Raw genomic sequence first — 26,012 nt, forward strand, 5'->3', positions numbered from 1 at the left:
TGACCTTGGGCCAGTCACCATCTCCCAAATCCAGGGACAATACTAGGGCAAACCACTTTTGAAAAAGTGCCAAGAAAACTGCAGGAACCAGTTCAAGCAATTGCTAGGAATCAGAAATTGACTTAAAGGCAGAAAAATAAAAATCAGAAATTATGAATTGATATTACTGCAATCAGTGACTCATAACCGTGGCAATTCTAAGATATCAAGATTGAAAAATGTTGATCTAGATTATGTCATATGTGAGCGAATGAATTTATGGGTTGGTGATTAATATAAATTATGCTCCAGAGTGCAATGGAATGAAAGAATCAGAAATGTAGTGGAAAACTATACAATGCTCTGAATGAATGGAGTAATGGTGGGGTGGGGATAATATTTGGTTAGAATACATGAATGGATAGGTTGAGACAAGATGCGAAAGTTGAAGAAGCTTCTTGGATGAGAAGCAAAGCGTCTTCAAAGAAAAACCAGAAAGTCCAGTTGCCTCTTGAAAAAGCACCTTTGGCATAAGATGAGACAATAGAGAAAACTGATTGGGCCATTGGGGTCCCAATATCAGAAAGGAATATGAGTGTTGAGTAACTTTGAAAAAAGTTGTTTTAAATAAATGGTTTCAGGCTGTGAATTCATATATTTATAACTATACATATTCACATAGAAAAGACTGATTTTGCTGCTTATGACAGAGTAGGTGAATTAGTGAAAGAAAGGTGATGTGAAGTTCTGAATATGGGGCATTATTGGGCAATGTCAATGTAGATTTTCTGTGAAATTATGCTTAGTTTATATTGCTCATGCAGAAAATCTAGGGTTGCAAGTTGTCGATAATACAATCTATTGTTACATTCTGCCTATTCTGTGACAGTCCTACTGAAGGCATTTGTTTATTCTGTTTATTTATTTTTAGACACCAGATTCTAACCGACTCTTTACTATGTTTATATCACATACTTAAAAAGGAACAGGGTAGCCCTTTACCCCAGGATTGAAATCCCATTTTTGTCCCAAAGGGACTTTTTCAAGAGGCAACTGGACTTTCTGTTGTTGTTTTTTTCGTTGAAGACGTTTTGCTTCTCATTCAAGAAGCTTCTTCAGAGCTGAAGAAAAAAAACTAAAAAGTCCAGTAGCCTCTTGAAAAAGCACCTTTGGGACAACCATGACCTGGATGATTGAGAATCTCCATAGATAATCCCATCTTTGTTACATAGTTTGGGTGGCCTGACAAAGAAACTGCGCCTTTCAAGCTTCGTCCCCAACCTTATGAAACAGCAGCCCTGCATAGAGCAGCGCAAGCTCTGCAACGTATCTTGTCTCAGCGAGTTACACTTACTTGCATCACTTTGGGCAGGTAACCGGATTGACAGAGGCGGACCGTAAATGTTGGAATAGTGGCGGCTTCAGAAGCACTGACTGCAACACAAAGAGTCGAATAACCGAGCACTTATTCGTGGATAAGTATTCTGCGGCCGCTCTTCAATCAACATATACGTGGAGCGGGACTAGCAGCCTATCCCAGGACAGTGTTTCCCAGCCTTGCCCGCTTAAAGATGTCCGGACTTCAACTCCCAGAATTCCCCAGCCAGCGAATGCGAATGCTGGCTAGGGAATTCTGGGAGTTGAAGTCCGGACATCTTCAAGCTGCCAAGGTTGGGAAACACTGTCCTAGGAGAAACCAGAAAGCACATTCATCAGCAATCAGAAAGGAGGCCAGCCAGTCCATTTACAGGAATGTTCCCCGGCTCCTCCCCATGACTTCCGGTTCCGTTCTCCAGCTTCCGTTTTGACACCTCCTTCGAGGGGAGAGGAGCGGTTCCAACCGAAGCGCTCAGGCTCGGCGGGGTTTGGGGGAGGGTTGCTTTCGGAAGGGATCAGAGGCGCGGCGGGTGCTGTGTCGCGGCGATGGAGAAGCTGCGGCGGGTGTTGAGAGGAGACGACGACGAGGAGCAGGGCCTGACAGCGCAGGTGTGGCTTGGGGCTCGGGGTGGGGTGGGGGAATAGGCGAGAGAGCCCCTTAATGTTTACCTCCGAGGTTTCTGGCCGGGTTTTCGGGGCGCCCTGGCGGGATTGACCCGCTTCCTCAGGACCGACACAGCGTTGCTATTCCTGCCTATCATTACTAGAGTGCAAGCAACTCGCGAACGCAAATGGAGGATCAGTTGCGAGCAATACGGACGGCACCGCTGCGTATGGAGTCTATCCTCTTGGCCAGATCCAAGATTCCCTGGATCATAAGCTCCATCATCCCCTGCAGGCGGGGTCGTCTCAGTGCGGAGTATGGTATTTGTACAGGGGAAACGCTAGGCTAGGAAACGCTCCATCTCTTCTAGGCTCCTCTGAATTAGCTGGATAAAAGGGTCTCTTTGCTCCTCCTGCCATAACTGCTTTTACCCATCTGAATGCCAGCAAGGACAAAAAAACAACCCAATAGGGCTAAAAAAAGGTTGATTAAAACGAAGTCGGAGGTGTTTTATAAAAGTTATTGCCTGCTGTGTGAAAATGAGAACCTGTTATTTTAGCAAACAAGAGGGAAAGATGTGCAAATTGTAACGGCTTTTGTGTTCAGCTTCAAAAATGTTATTTCCATTATGGCAGCAGATACAGAGGGTGGTGGGTCTGGGTGAATCTGTTGTCAGCTTTTTATCATGTAGATTGGTTCTGTTCAGAAGGCCATGAGCAGAGTGGTAGGTCTCTGCTTTGGCTTCGGGGCTTATCAGGTTTTTAGGCCTCCCAAGCATTTTTGGGAAAGGCAGCCATGGGAAACCTTGGAAAGCCGATGTCAGTCTGATGAGTTTCTGCTGTGATATATGGCGCTGAAATTAAATACTTCAGAAAGTGCAGTACATCTTTTGATAGATCTGTATTCAGCCTCTGATTAATCACAAGGCAATCTGTTCTATTGTTGAACAGCTGTTCTGGTCAAAAACATTTTTACTGATATTGTAATGAAATGTACTTCCTTGTGTACTGTAAATACATTGTTTTTTGTCCTGGTATCTGGGATGACTGAACAATGTTACCCATATTTCACATGTGAGTTCTTCCAAAACCTGAAGTTAACTATCAAGTTTCACTAGACATTTCTCTTCTTCTAGCTAAAAGTACCAAATGCTCACAACCATTTCTGGTAAACTTAACCTTTCAGGCCCCTTATCATCTGGACTACTATCTCCTGCATGCATAGCTGTTTGCTATCATTTTTCCTAAATACAGTACCCAGAGTTTGATACAACATTCTAGATGCAGCATGGCCATCACAAATAGGGGAACAATGGCTTATCTTGGTCTTGCCACTGTACTTATTTAATGTAGATATGGATTGCATTTTTGCAACTGTATCACAGTGCTGGTTCCTGTTCATCTTTTGATCATGCGCTGCTACCTGACATAGCTCCCCACAACATATTATATAAGTCTACTGCTATTGCTATTGCTATTGCTATTGCTATATGCTATTCAATATTGCACAGATTATAACCCTGCAGTCATCACTTCCAGGTTGATGCAGTCATCACTTCCATTCACAAGCACTTAATGGATATGATTACTCAAACAGCTTTGTATCCACCTAATGATAACATGAAGAGCCAGTCTGGTGGAGTTGTTAAGACATCAGGTTAGAAACCAGGAGACTGAGTTTTAATCCTTGTTTGGACATAAAGCCATTTGGGCAATCTTGGGCTAATCATTTTTTCTCAATCTCGGGGCGGTAAGGGAAAGCCACTTCTGAAAAACCTTGCCAAGAAAATTTCTGGACTTGTCCAGGCAATCTCCAAGAATCAGACACAGCTGAATGGGAAAATAAGATAGCATGGTCCAGCCTATATTTTGATATTTTTTCTATTAAAATTCCATGAGAAATTTTGCAGACAACCATGTCCACTGCATTCCTGTGATCAACTGACTAGTATTTTTTCTATTAAAATTCCATGAAAAATTTTGTAGACAACCATGTCCACTGCATTCCTGTGATCAACTGACTGTTTATCAAAAATGGAGTTCAAGTGGAGTTATTTATTTTTGATAAATTAATGCTTCCTCCTGTCATGCATTGCTTTCTAAATATTCACAAATTGATTGCTTAATCTATTCCACAGTTTTGTCCATTGCCAACCTTATTGGATTTGTAGTTAGTCTTTTCCCTCTTTTGAAGATAAGAACAGCTTCAAATAACATTTTCTTTGCCACCTATCAGTGCCCAACATCTTTTCCTAGTAGCAAGCTCCATCCTGCCTTTCTGCCTATTTCTGAATTAAAGTATAAACAATAATATAAATGATGCATGGTGTTTACCAAGAATTAGTAACTTTAATGTAAGTGTCCCTTCCCCCTAGAGGCCTCTAGAATTAAACAGGGCTGATTGAATTAAAATACTCAAATATTCAAAAATGCCATCAGAGAGATCCAACATAGGAATCCTTTACATGTGTTGATGGGAGAATTGAGTGTCATGGAAGAAAGGCATAATGTAAACATAAAAATTAATTCATTTGGGCCCATCCTCTTAAATATGGAGGTAATAGTATCCTGATATTCACATTCCTCAGTAATTCATATTGACATATTTTACATCAATTAAAAATCTTGATCTCGATAAATGTTATTAGCATTATCTTATGATCATGAGATCTTTAGTTTTAAGTGCAATGCAAAGAACTTTCATTTATATTTTCTAATTGTTATCATTCAATTGTACTGGAAAGCTTTGAGGTCCAATACTTGAAAAAAGTGGGGGGGAGTTCTTCATATCATGAATATTTTATACATTTCTATCATGCCCCTCTTGTATGTTTTTAAGCTGGTTCAGTTTCAATTTTCCTTCAGGGAGCTGTTGTATTTCTGTCACTGCTTTCCTGTTTTCTATTCCTTTTAAAATTCTGCAATATTGCTTTTGAGTTGCTGTGACCAGAACTTTATATAGCATAATATTCCAAATGTTTGGCTACAATAAAAATTTATGCAAAGGCATTTTGGTAATACCAGTTTTGTATTCAATTCTTTCTTAATTTTTCCAACATGGGTTTTTTTCAGAGCAACCACAGAGTGGGGTTTTTTGTGAGTTTGTTTGCATAATATGTTTAATTAGTTCATTTTTGAACTTCAGGATGTCATGTGAGCCCAGAGCTGGCCAATTTAGTATTGGATCATAATGTACTGTATTCTAAACTATGTTGTAGCAATTATCTTCCCTCCTATAATTAAGTAAATATTTGTTCCCTCAGTCCATAATCTCCTGATTTGCATTGGAGGGGACTAGGGAGGGGGGCATTTTCTTAGATATATTTATTTTATTTATTTAAATATATATTTAATATCTAAACATTAAGAAATGTGTAGACCTTTTTCAGGGAAGAACAGCTTTCCTATATGAACATTTGTTAAATTTTTAATATTATTTTCTCTGTGCTGCCTATATAAGGATAAAGATTTGGACTGGAAAAGGTAAGTTGTATACTATTACAGTTTGAAACTTCCCATTCATTACTATGGATAAGGGGAACCACATCTAATCATTTGCCTTTAGTCACTGCAACATTTTTGAAAATTGTATGTAAGTGTCTGCTTGTGTTCTTGAGCATTAAGATCTGGTTTTAGGAATTGCTGTCTCGCAAATCACAGAGAAAGTTTTATTAATTACACTACCTGATTATTAGGGTTAGGGTTCGTGGCCATGGCTGCGGATGGAGTGGGTTTCCAGCTTAAGCTGCTAGGCCAGCTGTTGATCCATCAAGTGGAAGGATCTTTTTAAAGCAACTGATGCAGAATTTGACTGAAAGGCATTTTGGCCTTGATTCAATATTAATTTGGTTGTTTGATGAATTTCATTACTTTTTATTACATTATGGATAATTTATTTGTATGTTTTTGTTGAATGTGTATTATTTGTGTATTTTTTCTTCTAAAGTCCTTAGATATTTTGTAGTATGATGATGATGATGATGATGATGATGATGATGATAATAATAATAATATACAGTATATTCACAGTATAATATATAATCATCACGCAAGTAATGGCATTCACATATGCTCAATGAAAGTAAAGTAAAGATTAAATTTTGATCACTTGTACTTAATTTAATAATGGAATTAAATGTTTGTTCTGATTTGTATTTTATATATACAGCTATCAAGTGAATAACTTGATTGAGGTGTATACATATATGACGTGTGTATAATTTTAGAATATCCTTTTTTCTGTTTAATTTCTATATGTATATTCTTAAATATATCAAAAGAATTCTTTGAAAAACAAATTACATGCTTGAAAGTGGTGCCTGCCTAAATACTATGTTATCATTCATTTGTTCTTAATGTTTATAATGAATAATTTTTAAAAATGGAAATGTGAAAAAGAACTTTTATCACCAATAAATAACATTCTAAATCTGTTAGTCTGTATTTTATTCATCGTACTATAGTAAATCAAATAGAAATATATAATCTCTAGTGGTTGTTACTTCATTTATTTTACATAATTAAGATATTTGTTAATCTGCCAGGATTCATTCTTCATTTAATTTTTTTAGGCTTTTAAAGTGAGCATGCAAACTTGTCTTTGGAAAAATTAATAAATATTTACATATAAAGTTAGTGTATATTTTTAAAATCAATTTGTGAAGTGGAAGAATATTTGAGGTTTTAAGAGCATCTACCTTTTACAGTTATTTGAGCATTTTAATGTTTGCATTGGTAATGTTTTATTACTAAAAATTTCCGTCCTATTAAAATCTTGATTTCTTTTTTTCTTCACCCATAGGTCCTTGATGGATCATCCTTGAGTTTTAATACTCGCGTGAAATGGTTTGCAATATGTTTTATAAGCGGCATTTTGTGTTCTCTCCTTGTAAGTAAATATTTCACAAAACACATAAAAAAATATTTAATCTCTGTTCTTGGACAAATGTTGTATTGCTATATGGAGTTGGTATCGAATGATTGGTCAATACATTAGAAAAAAGTACGCAGTGTAGCCTCTAGTACTTTGCCACATCAAAATACTAGCTTCTCCCAGGATGCAGATTTTCTGTGTGTCGGATATCATTTATGTACAAAGCAGTCAGAAGAGAACATTTCTAACCTTACAGGGCAGCCTTCAAGATCTCTACAAATCAAATCTTACATAATGCCATTTATGGTGGTTTGGGGATGCCAAAGATTATAGGCCAATATGTTTGAAGAGCATATGGGTTAGGGAAAGCATATGTAAAAGTTACAGATATGTATGTATGTATGTATGTATGTATGTATGTATGTATGTATGTATAATTTTTGTGTGTATATATGTATACAAATTATTCTTAAATAGAATTATCTGCAGCAGACCTAACCTTGATTTCATCAGTCAAGCTACAGAAACTGATTTGATCACTTCTTAGTATTCCATATAATACTGGATAGCAGACCTTTTCAGAATGGTGCTGCTGCTTTCTTCCTCTTAAACTGCTGTACAGTAACTAGTCTCTGCTTTTATTTATTTTTTTGTATTTAGTCTCTGTATTTATTATTCCCTCAGTTTGTGTTTATGCAATGTTTTTAATTTAGTCACCATGCTACTGTTTTCTTTCCAGTCTAAAGCCAAACAGTTTGTGACTTTGGCTACATATTCCTTCATCTCACTCAAATGCACCATTGGGAGAGGCTGGCTTCTGTGCCATTAACCAAAGGCCAATGCTCCTGATCTTCTTGCAGCTTTGGGGGGAAAGCTTTTGTTTTTTTTAACAACTAAAGCAAACTCTGGGGAAGCGGAGAAGATAACAGTGCTTGAGTTTGGGTGTACTTTAATCTAACAGCTCTGATTAATGGCTGGAATTATCCCCAGAGACTGACAGAGGTTCAGGGACAAAGGAGCAGAGGACTTTGCTTCAGGATTCAGGTTATGTTTAAGGCACAGGAATCAATTTCAGTCAGACATAGTTTTAAGATTTAATTGATTGTGGATATGTGTGTTAGAAACCTTGTTCTCTACAATATTTCTGTTTCTATACATACAGGGCATTCTTTTCAATTTCCGATCTATTGAAATCCATCTCTCTCCCAAAATCATGAATTACAATGAGAATAATTTGTATATACAGGTAGTCCCCAACTTATAACCATTCATTTAGTGACCATTCCAACTTGCAATGGCACTGAAAAAAGTGACATCATTTTTCACACTTACAACCATTGCAGGATGCCCATGGCCATGTGATCAAAATTCAGTCACTTGGCAACTGGCATGCATTTATGACGATTGCAGTGTTCTGAGGTTATGCAATCATCTTTTCCAACCTTCTGACAAGCAAAGTCAATGGGGAAGCCCGACGTTACTAATTTAACAATTGTAGTAATTCACTTAACAACTGTGGCAAGAAGTCGGGCACAAAATTGGACGAAACTCAATCATTGTCTTGTTTAGCAATGGAAATTTTCGGCTCAATTGTGGTCGTAAGTTGAGAACTACCTGTATTTTGTAAATTGGACTTAATACATTAAATTTTTTTTAGTTCTTTTCAATAAAGATTGGTTTCATTTGTTGTCCACCAAGACTTAACAACACTTGGTGACCCAGGATATTCAGTTATTAGAAAAGTATAATGCTCCAATAATTTGTCTTGATTTCTGGTTTGATAAAACTATAAATATCTTCATGGTTGGCTTCTTTAATTGTATATATGCAGGGGACAGGATTGCTCTGGCTTCCAGGTGGACTAAAACTCTTTGCAGTGTTCTATACCTTGGGAAATATTGCTGCTTTAGCCAGGTATCATCTTTTTGTAGTCTTTTCTTTTTTATGAGATTGATATGTTTCAACATTACTTGCAAAGTGCAAATAATTCTCTGTATTGGGCTCTTTTGAAATTTATTCTGTACAATTACCAGATGTAAAAAAGAATAGCAGACAGGACACAACTGTACATTTTAATTAATAAATGAAATTTCAACTCATATATTGGGAGGGAACAGTTTCTCTCCCCATCGCCTGAATATACTCTCAACATTTGCTCTGTATAATTTTCATCCAGAGCTGGACAGGCTATATAGAGTGGAATGAAGGAGAAACATTGGGTTCTATCAATTGTCATAGTCGTAAATGGACACAAAGGGACTGGGTGACCCTAGCCTATAGCCACGACAGAAGATTTTTTTTAATTCCTATTTTTTCCCCCACACTAGTACTTGCTTCTTGATGGGTCCAGTGAAACAGCTGAAAAAGATGTTTGAACCAACAAGGTTAATTGTAACAATTGTTATGCTGGTAAGTTATGCTTGTTTAAAATCAAGAAAAGAAACTTTATAAGTTCTAGATATCAGTGTCCGTTCATAAATACAATGTCACCAAAATTACAAAACATGTTGCACTCAAATACTTAAGCAGTGGACTGCACTGCATGTTTTGTCACTTGCCCGCTTGTCCCTTCTCCCTTCCGATGCTTCTGGTTGCATACTGATAATTAGAAAGGGTTTATCAGTTCCATTACCTTAACATTAGCAGAATGACTGGTCTTACTTGATTCATCAAGTAATATCTTTTGTGGTTGATATGTATTTTCCCTTTCAGGAAATTTCTCCGGATGATGAGCTAGAGTTACTGATCAGTAGCAAAACTTCCTGAGAATTGCAGTGAATCTTTTGTAGGTTCTAGGACAATACAGGAACACAAGTTTAACAACCACTTGTACAACAAATGTTCCGGCGTTGTATGAGCAGGGGTTATGATTGGTTCTCAACATTCTAGCCATTTCCACCACATAGGTAGCTACATGGTGACAACTGGCTTGCACTTACAATGGTTGCAGCATCCTGTGGTCACATGATCATGATTTGTGACTTTCCCTGGCAGCTTCCCATAAGCAAAGTCATTTGTTGGCTTCCTTACAAACTGCCAGGAATTTGGAAATTTCTGCCAGCTTCCCAAAGACTGATTGTTGAAAGCCAACAGGAAGCTGCAAGGAGGTGCTCACTTAATGCCCCACTATCCTCACTTAACAGGGGCAGTGAAAACTACAGGGCTAAGCGATGCAGTCATCAGATGTTAACAATTTATGACTATATCACTTAGCAACAGAAATTCTGATCCCAACTGCAGTTGTAGCTCGAGGACTAACAATACTGCAAACCCTATCCGACTTATATATGCATTGATCTCGTTCTTGTTTTGTCTTGGGCAGCTTTCTTTGATCCTCACGCTTTTTGCTGCATTTTGGGTAAGTAGTATTAATCAAACTTTTTGTACTTTTCCACATGGATTTACTTGATTTGGATGCTGTAGTTAGTGTCTTATTTAAGATTTACTTTGTCTAGCTTAATATATTTTACCCATGTAAATTTTTCCCAGTTAATATATTACACAAATGTAAATTTTCCCAGTTTTTTATTCTATTAAATAGGCGTAGATTGAGTGATATTATGTCATTTAAGGCTGCATGCATGAGTGACCTTAATATTGTTTATTCCCTCTAATAGAAAAGTGAAATTATGTGGCCTTCTGCTTCACTTAATTATCAATCAGAAATACAAGGTCCATATTTTGTTCCTAAAATACCATCAAATTCAACACGTTCTTTTCCTCATTTTCTTAGTGGCAAAAGAAAGGATTAGCCCTGCTGTTCTGCATTTTGCAGTTTTTGGCAATGACCTGGTAAGGCTTTCTTTGAATTTCTATCATTTATTACAGTCATGCAATTCTTTATTATTACAAACTATGTAAATCCAATAGTGTAGTCACTTTGATTTGTGGTTGTGACTTGAAACATTGTGGATTATTAGAACTAAAGGATGTATAAAATGGTTTTCAAATTGTTTTGGGTAACTCTGGAATTGCTTTGAAAGTATAACAGTCTCTAGAAAGTCTAGAGGTGGCTACCACACTGATTAGCTGACCCCATCTTCCACCTATGCTTTCTTCACCACCACCCCACCCATCTTTTAATTCGTATAGTTGTACTTTTATTGTTTATTTTTAGCAATAGCAACAGCACTTACATACTGCTTCATAGTGCTTTTCAGCCCTCTCTAAGCCATTTACAGCATCAGCATATTGCTCCCAACAATCTGGGTCTTCATTTTACCAACCTTAGAAGGATGAGTCAACCTTGAGCCAGTCAGAATTGAACTTGACAGTGAGCAGGCCGGCAATATTGCATTCAACCACTGCGCCAGCACAGCTTATTTTTATTGTTTCATTGTTTTGCAATTATGTTTTCATTTTTTATTGTTTTTTCCATTGTACTATTGTGTACTAGGTGTACTAAGCTACCCAGAGTAGCCCCATGACAAGAGGAGCAGTAAATAAATTTAACAAATAAATAAAGAGAAATTCCTTAACAAGAAAGTGATTAAAGGGTACTCTTTCTATTACTGATATATTTCTTCAGTATATATTTACATAGGAGTTGTTGGATGTTCTGGAATATTTCATGCTAAGTAGGGTGTCTTACAATTTCTAGCTGGTGTAAATAACTATAGCTTATATTTCTTTTGAAAAGGATACATTGATTAAACACACTGAAATGTCATAGCATATTATGAACAAGTAATAATCATAATATAAAAACTTGGCATTTTAGATATTTACCATAGATCAATCCTTTATTTATTAACAGTAATTATTATTCCTTGAACAATATTTCTAGCCCATCCCAATCCAAATGGGATTGATCAGGGTGTAAGAAATCTCAAAATAATTCATTAGGAACATAGAGAGAAAACAAAAATCAGCAGGGGGGAAAAATCTAATGCATCACAGTCACTTTTCATTTAACTGAAGAGCCAAATGCACTCTGGAACAGAACTACTTTGCCTTATTTTTGGAATGCCTGTAGAGTAGGGGCCCTACATACCATCAAGAGAAAACGTTCCTACTGTGGAAGGGATACCATCACTTACAAGATCTGTCCGCTAGCCCAATGGGCAACTTCAATTTCTTGTTTATATGCATACTGAATTTTGAATTAATTGATGGGGAGGAGTAAATCTTTATTTATTGAGCCTTCTTTCTAGGAAATGTATAAGTCAATAGCGTAGCATTTATTTACTCTCTTGAATTTCTACACTTACAACAAAATCTGAAATGGAAGGTTGAATTGGGAATCTTGTAGCAGTATATATTTTGTTTTATTCTGAAATATAATCTGAATAGTTAATTATATGAAATTGTTACAATAATTGTGGATTGCTGCAAAAGGATGCTAAAACATAATTTCTCTTATTCCCCTCTTAGGTATAGTCTGTCATACATCCCATATGCAAGGTAAGTGTTACCATTTTTTAAAAAAAGTCTATGCATTATCTTATGTTGGGGGTAATCAGATCTATTCTGAGTAGCAGGTACAGGTAATCCTTGACTTTAAAGTTACAACAGTACTGAAAAAAGCGATTTATGACCATTTTTCACACTTATGACCATTGCAGAATCCCCATGGACATGTGATCAAAATTTGAATGCTTATCAACTGAATCATTTATGACACTTGAAGTGTCTTAGGGTCATGTGATCTTTTTGTGACCTTTTTTTAATATGATTTATTTAGGATTTTCATTAAATAAAGGAAAGTATTGTTAAATCTTTTCCAGGCTTTCTACATTTTAAAGTTCCTATTGGGTATTTCTTTCACATCTGGGTCTTCAATCTTTCTCTTTTTCCATGTATCCAATCACCACTTTCTTAACATTTGGAGATTATTTTTTTAAATTCTTTTACTTGGGTTAGGTCTCTAGAATAAAAGTTGGAAGTTGTCTCACCCAGTTTCATTGCTCTGTCCACAAACTGCTCCAGCACAAATCTTATTGTCACAGCTTGTGACTCGCCAAAAATGGCCGTTGTCACTGCTGCCTTTTGGGAGAGCTTTCTTTGGACCTAATGAGGAAATTGTGGTTTCCTCATGGTTGACGAAGTACCTCTCCTTCCTTTACCACCCCTCCATGGCAGCTTTGACCCCATAGGGTCTCCCGGCAAGCAGATACTGGCTAGTTTTCATGGAGCCCAGCAAAGTTCTGCTATTTCCAGCTGTTCTTGCTGTGACGCCAACCGGTTTCCCCTTTTTGTGATCTTCTGACAAGCAAAGTCATTGGGGAATCAGATTCACTTAAGAACTGTGTTACAAATTGTAGTCATTCACTTAACAGCTGTTGTGTTCCTGACTTAACAAATGCAATGATTCGCTTAACAACTGTGAGAAGACAGGTTGTAAGATGGGGCAAAACTCACTTAATAAATGTCTTGCTTAGCAACATGAATTTTGGGCTCAATTGTGGTCATAAGTTGAGGACTACCTGTATCTAGTACATTGGTTTTCAGCATGAGGCTGCCAAGCTTCAAACTTCAGTTGATTTTATTAAATTCCTTGAATAAAATTAGGGTACTTGAAGTCAAAAGCAAATTAAAATTGCCATTACAATTGCTGTAAAATGTTGATTTTTATTAAAATGAATGCTTGGTTGTAAAATTACACAAGGGTTGTCTGAAATTGTATCATTCTGCATCCATCAAGGATGGAGGAAAAGGGTTTTTAAATTAGAAGTTAACTTGTCTACCACTTGGTAAAGCCTAAAAATAATGCATCTTATCTATAAGCTGTACAGTTATTTTTTTCTTTTTCTTTTAAAGGGATGCTATATTGAAATGCTTCACTTCTTGCCTAAGTTAAAGAGAAACAGAACTTTTTCCAGTGCTTGGAAACCTACATAATTTTTCCTAGGTTTACTCCAAGTGGTTCAGGTCTTGAAATAGTGACATCCTTCTTCACAATGGGGATTAAATTGTATTAGCAGAAGAACCTTTTTAAAAAAGTACAGAACCAGGGCAATGATACCATCATCACAAAACTCTTCAATCCATGCTTTTTCTAAAAATATTTTTCACTGGTCTTAAAATTGCTGGATGAAGGTCTGCTAACATGATTTAATTTCAAAATTATATAGTTTTTGAGTTTCAAGTAAAATGCATGTAAATACATCTGCCTCATTTTTTATATTTTTCTTTCCAATTTGTCTATTATGTTTTATTTTTCAAAATCCTACTAAATTGTAAAATGAAGAATTACACTATGTTATAGCTACTGAGCCTCTTCAGAAATGATTAACAGTGGAGACGGCACGGAGAGAAAAATGAGACTATAAGAAATGTTTTTCCCCAAATTCAGAAACTTTGTGTTAGTCCTTTATTTTAAATGCCCAACTTTTTATACTGTGATACTTAAACACATTTAATTTGAGTAATATATTAAATCATTAAATATTAAAATAAATATTTAAAATTATACAGTGTAATGGTATTTATGGTTGAGATGTTCTCTAGATTATATTAGTGTTGTTAGAACTACCATTAAATTACTTGGTCGGATTCAAACATGGGTTAATGCTTACATTTTGCTTATTTTTATATGCTCTCACAATTTATAGCATGTCCACTTTTCTGTAATTTTAGAATTAATCTCCCATATACACACCTTCCAATGCCTTTAATGCTCTTGGGAGAGGAAATATTCAAGTAAAATCTATATGTTCAAGTAAAGCCTCTATGTTTAGTTGTGTGGCTAATGCCTGAATGGAATTGAAGGTTTGTTTCAGCAATTTAGCAGTTTAAACAATGATTTAAACTACAAAATGAATAACTTGTCATCTAGTAATTTAGTTTCCATCCACCAGATATTATGAAGATCAATAGCACTAAAACTCCCATATCCTTGTTCTGCTTTCAGAGGGATTATACCAGTGGTGGATTTCATTTTTTTTAGCACTTCTTCTGTAGGTGTGGCCTGTTTTGTGGGAGTGGCTTGGCAGACATGTGACTGGGTGGGCATGGCCAACTTGCAAAATGTGATGAAACTCACTTAACAACGCTCTTGCTTAGCAACCAAACTCTGGCATTTGAAGCACGCAAGTCTTAAAGCTGTCAAGTTACAAGACCCTTGCACCCCTAACCCTTTAGAAAAAAAACCCCAGGGGTGTGCAAACTTGACAGCTTTAAGACTTGTGGACTTCAACTCCCAGAATTCCTACCTACGTACGTACATACGTACGTACGTACGTACGTACGTACGTACGTACGTACATACATACATACATACATACAATTTTTATGACTCACCAGCATCTGCATCTATAGATAAAAGTATGCCAATAAAATGTACAATAATTTCACTGTCTCCCATCTATGATCCAGCTAGAAGTATTCATCCATCTATGATTTTTTTTCACATTTAAAATGACCTTCATCTTGACAATATTCATGTTACATTTAGTATAAAAGATAGGTCGTGGATATTGCATATCAAACATTTTGTATATCATCTTAAAACATGCTCACTAAATATCGAAATTCCATATAATACCAAGCAGATTTCTTTTCCTATTAAAAAAATTGTACTGAGAAAATGGAATTAATTCATTACATCATATTGTTCTTATCTTGATATGTACTTTAAAAAAAATTTAAGATGAATGATAATCTAACTAGTTCGTTCCTCTTGCTTTCTTAATGTTATCACATTTCATGATCTAAAAAGCCTCCGGTATTTGACCGACCTCTTAAACCAGTAACAATAGATGAAGGCAAGATCCTGCAACTTGCTTGCCATGTAGTTGGATCACAGCCCATTAACATCCAGTGGCTCAAAGCTTAGATGAATGTTTCTCAACCTTGGCAACTTGAAGATGTCCGCACTTCAACTCTCAGAATTCCCCAGCCAGCGAATGCTGGCTGGAAAACTCTGGGAATTGAAGTCCGGACATCCTCAAGTTGCCATGGTTGAGAAACACTGGCTTAGATCCTCTGATAAATGCCGCTTCATGTTGGCAAATAGAATAACTCTCTTAGAGATCCAAGCAGTTACTAAAACTGATTCTGTGGACTTAAAGATTGACAAGCGTAATAAAGAGAGAATGTACCAATAAGATGCAACTGTTGCTAGCCCGGCTTTGCTTTGCTTTGCTTGTTAAAACTGTATAAAAGCCAAATAAACTCTGTGTAAGGCAGACAGACATTTTGGACACAACCTGCCGTGATGGATTTCTGAAACCTACAAAGGAGGAGCTAGCATCGCGACAACACGATGTGCGATCTTGGAGTTCCAGGATTGCAGTTGATACTTTTGTCACTGGACAGTCCTTTTGGACCTAAACCGTCCCGCAGAGACGGTGACAGGGAAGAGTACGCACTGTTGATCTCAGGGACATCGCAAAGTCCCTGATTGATCCAGGAGAACTTCTTGCCAGGGATAGAAGCGCAGCCACTGAAGCTGCTGAAGTTGGGACAGCTCCGGAATGGGAGGAAAGCGGAAAGAGAAACTGCCATTTGGTGAGGAAATTTTATTATTAGACAAGAGATTACCCAAAAATAAAAATCAAAGTTAAATTAATTTTGAAAACAGAAGCGGCGAAATTAAGCTACATTAGATAGTGTGTTATCCTTGAATTTTTAAATCTTTTTACATGGATGGAACTTTTGCAAATATTTCCTATTTTTTAAACTGAATGGATTAGTCTTTCTTCTACTACTTTTTATTTCTTTTTATATACCAATGAATTTTAAAAATTCCTTTATTTTTACAATGCTGGACTGGATGGTTCTTTTCTCCATGTAAGAAGGGGTTTTTTTTCTTTGTAAGTTTGGATTATAAAGAAGATATTAAAAGGAATACAAAAAGGTCTGTAACAATAGAAGGAAAGGAAGTAACACTGCCACTTGGAGAGTGGAGGCTGGAAATATTTTTTTTCTTCCCTTTGATCATTTGTTTTACACTTCAAGATCTCTCAGCTTGTTTACTGTGAGTGATAGTGGAAACAGCACGGGTTGTTTATACAGGTGCTCTTCAGGAGCTCTTTCAATAGCTGGGATGGAGAGAGGAGAGACCTTTGAAAGATTATAAATGAATTCACTTCAAATCTAACAAAAAGCTTTGAATGTTATAGTGGCAGTGTTTACAAATTGGAAAATGACGCAACAAGAAAAAGAAACCTTAACATTGCAAATGATTGTGTTTGGAATTCAAAAGAACTTAGCAGTAACAGAAAAAAATGAGAAGAGATTAGAGAATATAGAACACAGCACAGTAAAATTTGATGGAAAAATTGAGGATGTTTATCAAATGAAAAAATTGGAGGACAGCATTCTAAAAACTGAAGGGAAAAATAATCAAAGAAACAAAACTGTTGATATTGATAGTAAACTGAGCCTGGCTGGAAATGAAAAGAGTGGAATATGGAAAGGGGAGATAGATGGACTGGAACTCTATCCCAGACTTCAAAGTACAGAAGAAGAAAAGAGAGAAAAATTGATGGAAGTAAGGAGAGAAACTTTATCCGAAGTGAGTGATGACTAAAGATCAGCTGATTGAAGAAGCAAATGGAGGGTCTCGAGTTTACATAAGAAATGAAATGAACAATAACTTGCGAAGAGAAGTCTATATAAGACTTACCAAGAAATTAATCAGAATGCTAATGCTACAAATGGCAAAAGACAAAAGACTGCACTATTACTGGAAAGACACAGGTTGATGTAATGAAAGCTGATAATAAAAATTAAGAAAAATTTAGTTACATTTAGAGTATTATGTATAAAATGAAGTGATAATGGTTATAGTTAAATAAATGATTGACAATGATAATAATGCATATATATGTATTGGTTTGTTAAGAGGAAATTCTATATAAATTGCAAATGGAGACTATGAAAGGAAGTTTAAAAATTAAACATAATCATTTTTTTATTTAGAACATGTTATAAAGATGCAATTTTACTGTAGGATGTTGGGAGGAGTTAATGGAATGCCATTATGTGGTTTTGCTTTAAATTGGAATATTTCATATAAAAGGTTGTAAAAACAATTACAGTCAATGAAGGCTGAGGTATGATGAAAGCAATATATATAAATACTGCATACTTGATTTAAAAATATGTCATTCAATATGAATTATAGGTGATGACTGTGGAGGGACACACAGAAGTTTTTGTAACTAACCGGCACACTTTCTACAATTTGTAATGGAAGACGGTTTTGTGTTTTTGTCTGTGTTCATTTAAATAAAAAAATGCCTTGTAAAAAGAGAGGCAGGCAGCTATAACAGCAAACTAACACTGGACTCCAAAGATTTAGAAAACCTGCTGGAACTTATTCTTCCCATAAGCATTCCAAGTCAGGAGATGAAAACAAACAGTCTCTTTGGAGTTGCCAGCAGGTTGATTCAAGAACTCAAAAGTAAATTCTCAAAATAAAATATCAAACCAAGGGAGAAAGATGGGGCAGGCAGCAACAGAGTGGGGCTTGTTACTCTCCTTCACACCAGCAGATTCATTGGACAGCCCAGGCTCAGCAAATAGGAAATTTCCTACTTGAAAAGTCTGGGAAAGACTTTCTTTCCTCACCTGAGGAATTTCAAGAGAAGAACCAGATCTATTTAGTGCCTGACAAATGAGCCAGGTCCTAACCAGGCAGCACAGACAGATGGAGGAGTCTGTTTATACTGACCTTGATAAGGATTTCCAGCACATCCTCTCTTTGTCCCCCATGCTCTGGTACTTGCTCACTTCCTCCAACCTCCACACCTGTTCTTTTGGCAGAATAGCCTTGAAGCTTAGCCTACCAACACTTAAAAATGAAAAAAATTAACCTTACGCTGTTCCTTTAAAACAGACTTTAATTTGGAAGATAAAAGTTGTAGCCTGGCAATATATTTCCTTCTAGGAAAGGGTGGTTGAAGGATTCTTCCTTCATCCCTCTAGCATTCTTGGTTTCTATGCTGATAAGGAAGAGGTTTTGATTTCTTAAGGGAAACCTCATAATTCTTTTGTTGTCGGTGGTGACCAGGAAAACAATAAATGCAAAACCAGTTTAAGGAAATAACAGGGGGTTATGCTGAGCTTGAGATATATTTACATAGCACATGAGGCCATTCTAAGGCCATCCCATTGGAACCTTAAGATGGATAAATCTATTTCATTTGTCTGCTTACATAGCACTTAACTAAGCAGCATTAAACCACTGCATTGGCTAAATGTGGTTAACCTTAACTCCAATGGTTAGGCTTCAATGACTTAGATTATGTGAATCCATTCTGTTTGGGAAACATGCCTAGACTACTAGCACGCAACCTAAAAGCAAATAGGGCTGTTATAGGCTATTGTCAACCAGTGATTCACGTTTCAATGAAATTGGTAAATGCTTTTTGTACAGTAAGAAATTTGAATAGAAAGTTGTAGGGAGTCTAGCAGCATCAACTAATCGGAAAGTCCCACTTTTTTCAGAGCGGGAAGTGACCATTTAAACCCACAGCAGAATCCACTTAGGGCAGATTCCCAGTAGATCACTGTTTTGCATTTTAGGGGGGGAGCGAGGAGCTGAATATTTTTTTAAAAGGCTTCTAGATAGAGCCGCCTCGGCTGTTCTCTCTTCGCAAGATAGAGGGCGGATTTCAGTCCTGAGGAAGCGGGTTGTCTCTGCGGCCAGCTCTAATCAAAGCCCTCTAGCCTCGCCTGCCCGTCGCCGCTCGCTCGGCTCCTCCTCTAGAGTCCAACCCGTCGCGTGTCTCATTCACCGGGAGCATCAGAGCCGAGGAGGCACGCGGAGCCGCCGAGCTGCTTCGCCAAAGGCTGGGAAGGAACTCCGCTGGCGCTGGCGAGTCTTTGAAGAGATGCCCAGCTGAGCGAGGACACAGAAGAGGAGGAGAAAAGGTCTCCCCCGCCATGTCCTTGCCTCCTATCGCGCCGCCACCTTCGGCCGCTCCCCGACTGCAACCGAGGAAGCAACACCAGCCGCCGGTGGCGGCTCCTCGAAAGCCGGTGGCGGTGCTGGCGACGGCCCCCATCGCTCCAGGCAAGCCTCCTCGGAAAGGGCGCGGCGTGGCTTCCGAGCGACCCGCCGGCTTCTCCAGTTCCTGGCCCAGCGCCTCCTTGCAGAAGCCGCTGCCGCGCGGCAAAGCAACCCAAGGCGGCAGGAACGCCCCGCCGGGCGAAGGAGGAGGGGCGGCGGCGGCGGCGGCTGCCTTAAGCGCTGCCTTGTCTCGCAGCCGGGGCCGCTCCGGGCCGCCGGCCGCTGGCACGCGCTCCTACGAGAGCCTCTGCGCGGCGCCGGGAGGCCGCGGAGAAGCTTCGCTCCGCTTCTCGCTTAGCCTTCCCCCGGAGGCGATCCGGGTCTTGCAGCGGCGGAGCCTGGAGAAGCAGCGGCCGCGAGGGCGGGTGGCCCGCTTCGCTTCCCCCGACGCCTCCAGGTGTCCTCTGGCGGGAACCTCGTCGCCTGAGGGGGACTTGCGCGCCTTGCTGCAGGTGTCGCTGCTCAACGAGCGCCACCGCTACGACGACGTGGAGTACGAGGAAGACGAGGCGGCGGGAGACCCCGGAGCCTTCGCCGCTGACGAAGGGCTGGTGCGTAAGTGCACCGAATGGCTCCGCGGTGTGGAAAGCGCCGCTGCCCGGGACCGGGCGGGCAAGATGGACACCCTGCCTCACTTGAGCACCCTTTGAGCGGCCGGGCTTGTGGTTCCTCAGCCTTTCACAAGCGGCGTGGTGGGCCTTCGGCACGGCGCTCTTCCGAAAAAAAGCACCGTTTGCGAATACAAATGCTTACCATTCCGTTTTCTGGTTGCTTTCTAGCTTATTCCTGCGAGGGAGAGAAAAAAAGCACCTCATTTTCTACTTATGGGTCGTACTGTAGAGCACGGGAGTGGATTTCGGCCTCTTGTCTTTCCTGGGGAGGTGGGTGTGGTTTTCTTTTTTGTGCCTTTTCTTCGGAAACACCCAGGCGGAAAGCCCTGCCCGTTCTAATAACCAGCGGTTGCTAAGGCAGCAAGGTGGCCTCACGTTGTACAACGGTAGATTTGTGTAAAATGCCCTTTGAAGGGATTGTCACTCCCCAGCCAACACCATCTTTGCTTGATAGCGCATCAGAAAGGTGCTTAACCATTGTCTCCCAAGATATGTGTCAAATATGTCTGCCAAAAGAGCATCCTCCCTTCACCTCTCCTTCTGGAAATCTGCTTCACTTCTTGAATGGATTAGTGTTCTCTATCCAGCATCTTTTTTTAAAAAAATCATTGCATAGTGTTAAGGAAAAAGACACAGGAATGCAACTCATTTGTGTGTTATTCTTTGCTAGGATAATATAAATGTTTGAATGTGAAAGATGAGAATGGTGAAGTTTAATGCCTCAAATGTATATGGGTTTTACTAAAACCAGCCAAATATGAGTGTTCAATTTTTATCATCTCTGTTCAATTTGTTATAACACAGTGATTTATTTTGTTAACCTTTGTAAAGATTGAGGACTCCTGTGTAATTTGAATCTGTTCCAAATATGTTTAGAACAGCTTCACGTTACTGAAAAAGTGGGAAACATCTGAATGCATGCTGAGATCCAGAGGAGTTAAAGGAAGACTGAAAACAAAAACTTTTTCCATGGTTTATTTCAGCTTCCTGGATGTGCTCGAGGATGACTCTGAAGTTTATGAATTAACTTTCATTCTCACAACAGAAACAAAAGGAAATATGCTGTCTCTATTCCACGTGTTCTGAACAAAAATATTTTATTAGTACTTTGTATATATAGAATAGCACAGTGATTTTGTAAACTTGCAACATTTCTATTTATTTGAATAAACAGCAAAATTTTGTGAGACATTGTATGTGCTTTTGTTTAATATCCTACATTGTCACAGAAAATTAACTAATGTTTTCACAATTGGCAAGTCAGATGTTACAATTGTGTGTGTGTGTGTATATATGTGTGTGTGTGTGTTTATACTGTGTATGTATGTATGTATGTATGTTATATATATATATATTTGTAGATTTTCACAGGTGTAGGTATTCTGGTCTTGTTGTATTCAGCTATTTTCCCGTGTAAGATTGAGATTGTCTTGGCAATGTTTCGGCGAGGTCTCACCATCCTCAGCCAAAAACACCAGCCTGAGGATGAGTGAGACCTCGCGGAAACATTGCCAAGACAATCTCAATCTTACAAAGGAAAAGACCCGAATACAACAAAACAAGCATGTGTGCGTGTGTTGTGTGTGTGTGTATTTTCAGCAAGAGGCCTATATTCTCTTTAAATCAATATGTTCATTTCATTGGATAGTTTGTACTTTAATGAGAGCTCAATTTATCCAGAAAGTAGGTGGTTATATACCTAAATATTTAAAGTACTTGATTTTTTCAATAGGTTTACCATTTATTTGCCAAATATCAGAAAGAATAAAATGATTTTAATGGAAACTAGCAGCTTTATTTTAATATACTTAATCTCTAAGTCATTCTTAAAGGGGAAAAAGGGACACTACTGCTCCTATTCATCTGCAAAGGCCAACTTGGGATATGCTAAAATAATGTTATCATCTGAATAGTGTTTCCCAACCTTGGTCACTTGAAGTTGTGTGGACTTCAAACTCCCACAATTCTCCAGTTGGCCAGCCTGGAATAGAGTTAAATAGACATGGGTGAGAGCTGAAGGATAAAATTCCAAATGGCAGGAACCAGAATGATTAATATAAAAAATCAATTGCAAGAACCCAGACACCACCTCTGCTTGATTTCTTTTGACAGCACGTGAGAGGGAATTCTTTATTGTTTTTACATTTGATTTGCATAAAAATGCTCCTATACAGAAGCATTATCAGCTTGAGAAGGTCATGAGTCAATAGAAACATATAAATTCTTCCCCAGCCTCTAGTTGATAATGGAGTATAAAGGAAACTTCTCTTTTTCAGAAAAGTTTTTATTTTTTGTTCTCCTACACACAGTTATAGGTATACATTCACATAGTTATTATTCTTTTTTACATTTGTCATTCTTAAGCATTTGTCGTTCCATCTACAGGATTATAACATAGCATTTGGGTTGCTTTGTTTACCATCCCTCGCCTGTTTTGACACCACCTAATTTTCCCTTTCTTTTCTCCCTCGCTTCTCTACTTACTTACTTCCTTTTCTCTCTTCTTCCCTTACCTCTCCCCTACTCCTCTTTTCCTCTTCCTCTTCCTACTCTCTTCTCTCTCCCTTCCATCTTCCTCTCCTTACCTCTATCTTCCTTCCCTCCTCTTCCTCCAATCTCCTCTCTTCATTTCTTTTTCTATTGTTGTAGATGTCTTGTTCACCTCTTAATTTTTATTTTCTCGAGGTGGTATTTCTGCAAACCCAAAAATAGCTGAGAATCATTTCTTGTTCCCTTTCCTTCTCAAATCTATCTTGATTATATATTTTTACCCTTACTTTTGAATATACTTATATACTATTCTAATTTCTCCCCTCTTCCCCCACTTTTCTACTTAATGGCGTATCGTCTGGGTTCCATATCTTCCCCTTACATTCTTTTCTGTATGTGTTTCTCTAACCAATCATAAAATCTTCCCCACTAACTTCTTAAGAACTTAAATATTTCTCAGCCAGATGGTGTTGAGTTTTTTACACTGATCAACAGTCAAGTGAGCTAATCTGAAAGTTGTTTATTCTATGAAAGGTGCATGCTGGGATTATGCACTCTGCAAGTTTATTACAAAAACATTTTGTATAGAGTTTGTCAATTGTACATGATGGGATAATTGGGTGATCATTTTCCAGATTATTCTTGTAGAGATTAGATAGAATGGCTCAAGTTATAAGGTAGCAGTGGGGAGTTATTGATGCTTGCAAATAGAACTAATACAGAGGCCCACTAACTGGAATTTATTTTCAAAAATCAAGAGCATTAAGTCCCCTCCACAACTTTGCTGTTCTTTCAGCAGGGGAGAGGAAGTTAAACATTACTGACTTAAAAATTGGTGGCCCCTCAGGAGTCAGAAATGACAAAGCCTAAATTTCTCTAATGACTGATGCATGAAATAGATTACAATAGTGGATATCCTCAGGTACAATGAATTTTTAGAGCTGAAATTAGATCTACTGGCTACATAGGATTAGTAAAGGTAAAGGTTCCCCTCACACATTTGTGCTAGTCATTCCTGACTCTAAGGGGCGGTGCTAATCTCCATTTCAAAACCGAAGAGCCAGCACTGTCCGAAGATGTCTCTGTGGTCATGTGGCCGGCATGACTAAACCCCGAAGGCACACAGAACGCTGTTATCTTCCTACCAAAGTTGGTCCTTATTTTTCTACTGGCATTTTTACATGTTTTCAAACTGCTAGGTTGGTAGAAGCTGGGACAAGTAATGGGAGCTCACTTTGTTATATGGTGCTAGGGATTCGAACCGCCAAACTGCCAACCTTTCTGATTGACAAGCTCAGTATCTTAGCCACTGAGCAACCGTGTCCCTCTCATAGGATTAAAGATACCAAAACAAACTATCATTTTGTTGAGAACTGTTTGTTGGAACTTCTGTTTATTGTTTTCCTTATCTGCTCCAACCTATCCAGAAAGGACTGGTACTCCTTTTTCAATGAACAATTTCCCCAAAATTTGCATAGTTATAGTGTTTCATGGGTATACAGGCAGAAACTAACATGGCCCTGCCTGAGATACTCTGTCAAAATTAGAGTGTGGAAACTGTACATATAATCCTGCCCTGTTTAGTGACCATTGAAACTTAGCACTGAAAAAGATTTACAACTGGTCCTCAAGCTTAGGACAGACACAGCATCCCCTGGGTCATGTGGGGCAGCATCCTCAAAGCACTTGGCAACTGGCACATATTTACAATAGTCAGAGTTTCCCATGGTCATATGATTTCCATTTGTAGCCTACACTCAGCTTCTGACAGCCTCGCTTTACAACCAGATAAATGTATAGAATCTGCTTTTGTCAAATCACACCATTGTAAGGCAAATTCTGCCCCTTTCATATGTATGCGACTTCACAACACATAGAAATAAGTTGGAGCTGGCATAACTTTAGTGTGGTATTGTTCTTATAAACAAAGTCTTAAAAGTGTTTTTGTAGTAACATATTCATATTCATGCAATTATTTTATATATATAAACGTCAGGGTAGTGTCATCACTACAGCTTCCATTGGTGTGGGAGAAATTGATAAGTTGGTCTCCTTTTCATTTGCTACCCTCCAACTACATTTTCTTCTTGTGTTACCAGTTTTGGCATTCCAGTTTCCAACCACAAGCAGCACATCTTGTATGTTCTCTCAATTTTAAACTGGAACTTCATCCAGGAGAGAACTCTGCACCTGAGTTCTCTCTCCCAATTTTGTTAGTTTAACAGGTGATCCTATAGGTTTTTTTCTAAACAGTGTAAATCTTCCCTCGGACAGACAGATTGATCAGAGCAATTTATGTGGGGTTATTCTGAGACTTAGTTTTCTGATCAGGTAGTCCAGTTTCCAAATTTGTAAATGATTTCACTTCTAGGATGGGACTCAATGACAAGTTCCTTTTTCAACCTTTGCTTCTGAACTGGTGGTTGAAACATAAATTTAAATGACTATCACATTAAAGGGTTGCCCGTGAAGTCTAATTGATATTATTCAGTCACAGATTTCACTGTAGCCAAGTACTGTTCCTGCTATATCTTTCCTAATTATAAGAGCAATGCTGTTTTTTTAGTTTTTTCATGTTTTGAGTAATAAAGAGTATGACTCTCTGACAGAAAGTGTCCTATCCCATCCATCTCAATTTGGTAATGCCTAAGATGTCAATTTGTAGTTGCTTCATTTCATCTTTTACAGGGTTGAGTTTTCCTATGTTTATGCTTCTTACGTTCCATGTCCCTAACTGCAATTCTATCTTTGCAGCTTTGGATTTTTTTTTTCTTATATGACAACATCAGCAACTTGACATCCTGAAGAGTTTAGCTTTGTCATAAACACCAACAGCACTCTAAAAGATCATCAGCTCTTCCTCAGTAGTATGCAGGAGGAACCCATCGCCAAGCAATCATTCTATATTTTCTATCCATTGGGGTTTTTTTGTTTGATAAATATACAGTATAAAATACTATTGCTTTCTCCCACACAATTGATGCCTTTGCCATTATCATGGCTTCTGGCATCTTCCTATATCACTGCTGCCTAATATAGGTGCCCACTTCCCTTAGCAGGCAGCTGGAATGATCTTAATATACTGAGTGATCCAGTTGGTAAATATATATACTGTTGG

The 26,012-nt window shown here is 38.1% G+C and overlaps 2 protein-coding genes across 2 annotated transcripts; both read left to right on the forward strand.

Annotated features, from left to right (window-relative positions):
* Positions 1-1,780: 1,780 nt before the first annotated feature.
* Positions 1,781-14,243, forward strand: SFT2D1 (SFT2 domain containing 1). Its single transcript, XM_014075993.2, has 8 exons — positions 1,781-1,965; positions 6,761-6,847; positions 8,664-8,746; positions 9,160-9,241; positions 10,155-10,190; positions 10,566-10,624; positions 12,206-12,235; positions 13,592-14,243. The coding sequence occupies exons 1-8, from the start codon at positions 1,903-1,905 to the stop codon at positions 13,629-13,631; spliced, it is 480 nt and encodes a 159-aa protein (XP_013931468.1). The 5' UTR covers positions 1,781-1,902; the 3' UTR covers positions 13,632-14,243.
* Positions 14,244-19,245: 5,002 nt separating this feature from the next.
* PRR18 (proline rich 18) lies at positions 19,246-21,593 on the forward strand. The gene has a single exon (XM_087718194.1). It carries the CDS (start codon positions 19,667-19,669, stop codon positions 20,441-20,443), a length of 777 nt encoding a protein of 258 aa, XP_087574320.1. The 5' UTR covers positions 19,246-19,666; the 3' UTR covers positions 20,444-21,593.
* Positions 21,594-26,012: the final 4,419 nt, after the last annotated feature.

This window comes from Thamnophis sirtalis, unplaced genomic scaffold (genome assembly GCF_051295495.1).
Source record: "Thamnophis sirtalis isolate CommonGarterSnake01/CBP01778 unplaced genomic scaffold, rThaSir2_p1.2 scaffold_6, whole genome shotgun sequence".
NCBI classification, from domain to species: Eukaryota; Metazoa; Chordata; class Lepidosauria; order Squamata; family Natricidae; genus Thamnophis; species Thamnophis sirtalis.

Coding starts and splice junctions, on each gene's coding strand:
- PRR18 (XM_087718194.1), top strand. CDS start 19,667: ATGTCCTTGCCTCCTATCGCGCCGCCACCTTCGGCCGCTCCCCGACTG.
- SFT2D1 (XM_014075993.2), top strand. CDS start 1,903: ATGGAGAAGCTGCGGCGGGTGTTGAGAGGAGACGACGACGAGGAGCAG. Junction 1,966..6,760: donor AGCAGGGCCTGACAGCGCAG/GTGTGGCTTGGG, acceptor CTTCACCCATAG/GTCCTTGATGGATCATCCTT. Junction 9,242..10,154: donor TTGTAACAATTGTTATGCTG/GTAAGTTATGCT, acceptor TGTCTTGGGCAG/CTTTCTTTGATCCTCACGCT.